This window comes from Cyprinodon variegatus, unplaced genomic scaffold, assembly GCF_000732505.1.
Source record: "Cyprinodon variegatus isolate N-32 unplaced genomic scaffold, C_variegatus-1.0 Scaffold189, whole genome shotgun sequence".
Lineage (NCBI taxonomy): Eukaryota > Metazoa > Chordata > Actinopteri > Cyprinodontiformes > Cyprinodontidae > Cyprinodon > Cyprinodon variegatus.
This window is the reverse complement of record NW_015150642.1, coordinates 166,079-167,267: the sequence shown is the minus strand read 5'-3', so window position 1 is coordinate 167,267 and position 1,189 is coordinate 166,079. Positions and strand designations below refer to the sequence as shown.

At 42.6% G+C, this 1,189-nt stretch overlaps 1 protein-coding gene across 1 annotated transcript in view; it reads left to right on the top strand.

Moving 5' to 3' along the window:
• LOC107087640 (signal transducer and activator of transcription 5B-like) overlaps window positions 1–1,189 on the top strand; it is a 13,180-nt gene that overhangs the window by 5,867 nt on the left and 6,124 nt on the right. The window contains exons 10-12 of the mRNA XM_015379318.1: window positions 326–413; window positions 515–637; window positions 721–813. Coding sequence (XP_015234804.1) covers window positions 326–413; window positions 515–637; window positions 721–813 — 304 coding nt within the window. The remainder of the gene's footprint in view (window positions 1–325; window positions 414–514; window positions 638–720; window positions 814–1,189) is intronic.

Genomic DNA, 1,189 nt, shown 5'->3' with positions numbered 1-1,189 from the left:
TCACAGTTTTTGGTTCACAGTTATTGGTTCACAGTGAGGGGTTCACAGTTTTTGGTTCACAGTTATTGGTTCACAGTGAGGGGTTCACAGTTATTGGTTCACAGTTAGCGGTTTACAGTGAATGGTTGATCGTGTTCTGAGGTTCGGGCCTTAATATGTTAGAGTTTCTGCTCTAGACATCTTTAGATTTTTGTTTTCTGTGATCTGAGTTTTTTAGGTTTAATTGGATCAAACTGAAGCTAATATCCTTGTGAACCTTCATTAGGAGGTTCCTGCTTTCCGCTTCTGAAGGAAACTGATGTTTGGTTCTGTGTTTGTCTCAAAGTGAAAGCAGCGGAGATATCCTGAACAACAATTGCGTGATGGAGTACCACCAGGCCACAGGGACCCTCAGTGCCAACTTCAGGAACATGGTAACTGTTCCGACCAGGCGAGGACTGGCCGCTGCTTCAGTTCCTCCTGTAGTTCCCGATGACTCTAAGCTTGCAGCAATTTCATGTTCCTTCTTTTTCAGTCCCTGAAGCGAATTAAACGTTCTGATCGCCGCGGTGCCGAGTCCGTGACAGAGGAGAAGTTTACCATCCTGTTCGAGTCCCAGTTCAGCATCGGAGGAAACGAGCTGGTTTTTCACGTCAAGGTTATTAAGCTTGAAGGTTTCCGTCATTTCCAGAACTGGGTCAATCATGATTTTCAGCTTCATGCTCCATCTGTGGCCTGCAGACGCTGTCTCTACCTGTGGTGGTGATCGTCCACGGCAGTCAGGACAACAACGCCACAGCAACCGTCCTGTGGGACAACGCCTTTGCTGAGCCGGTAAGATATGTGCAGGTTCTAGATGGTACCAGTCCATCTGGGCTGTCAGTAGATGTTTAATTTTATGATCACATTTCATCATAATGAGTATTTAGAGTCACACTGTAAAAACGGATCAAACTAAACTGGAAATCTTCTTAAAATGAGATCATTAGTTGATAATGTGCCCTTAGAATTATATAATAGGTTTTTTCTTTTCTTATTTTAAATAAATCCTCTAAATCCATCTGCAAATTGTTTCACCTTCTTTAATCAAGGAATAATCTCACTCCAAGACACAGAGCCAGGAGCAGTTCTACAGGGACACTGGCCCCTGGTGGTCCCTGTCTATTTATATATATATATATATTTATATAAATATAGATAGTGAAAAGTA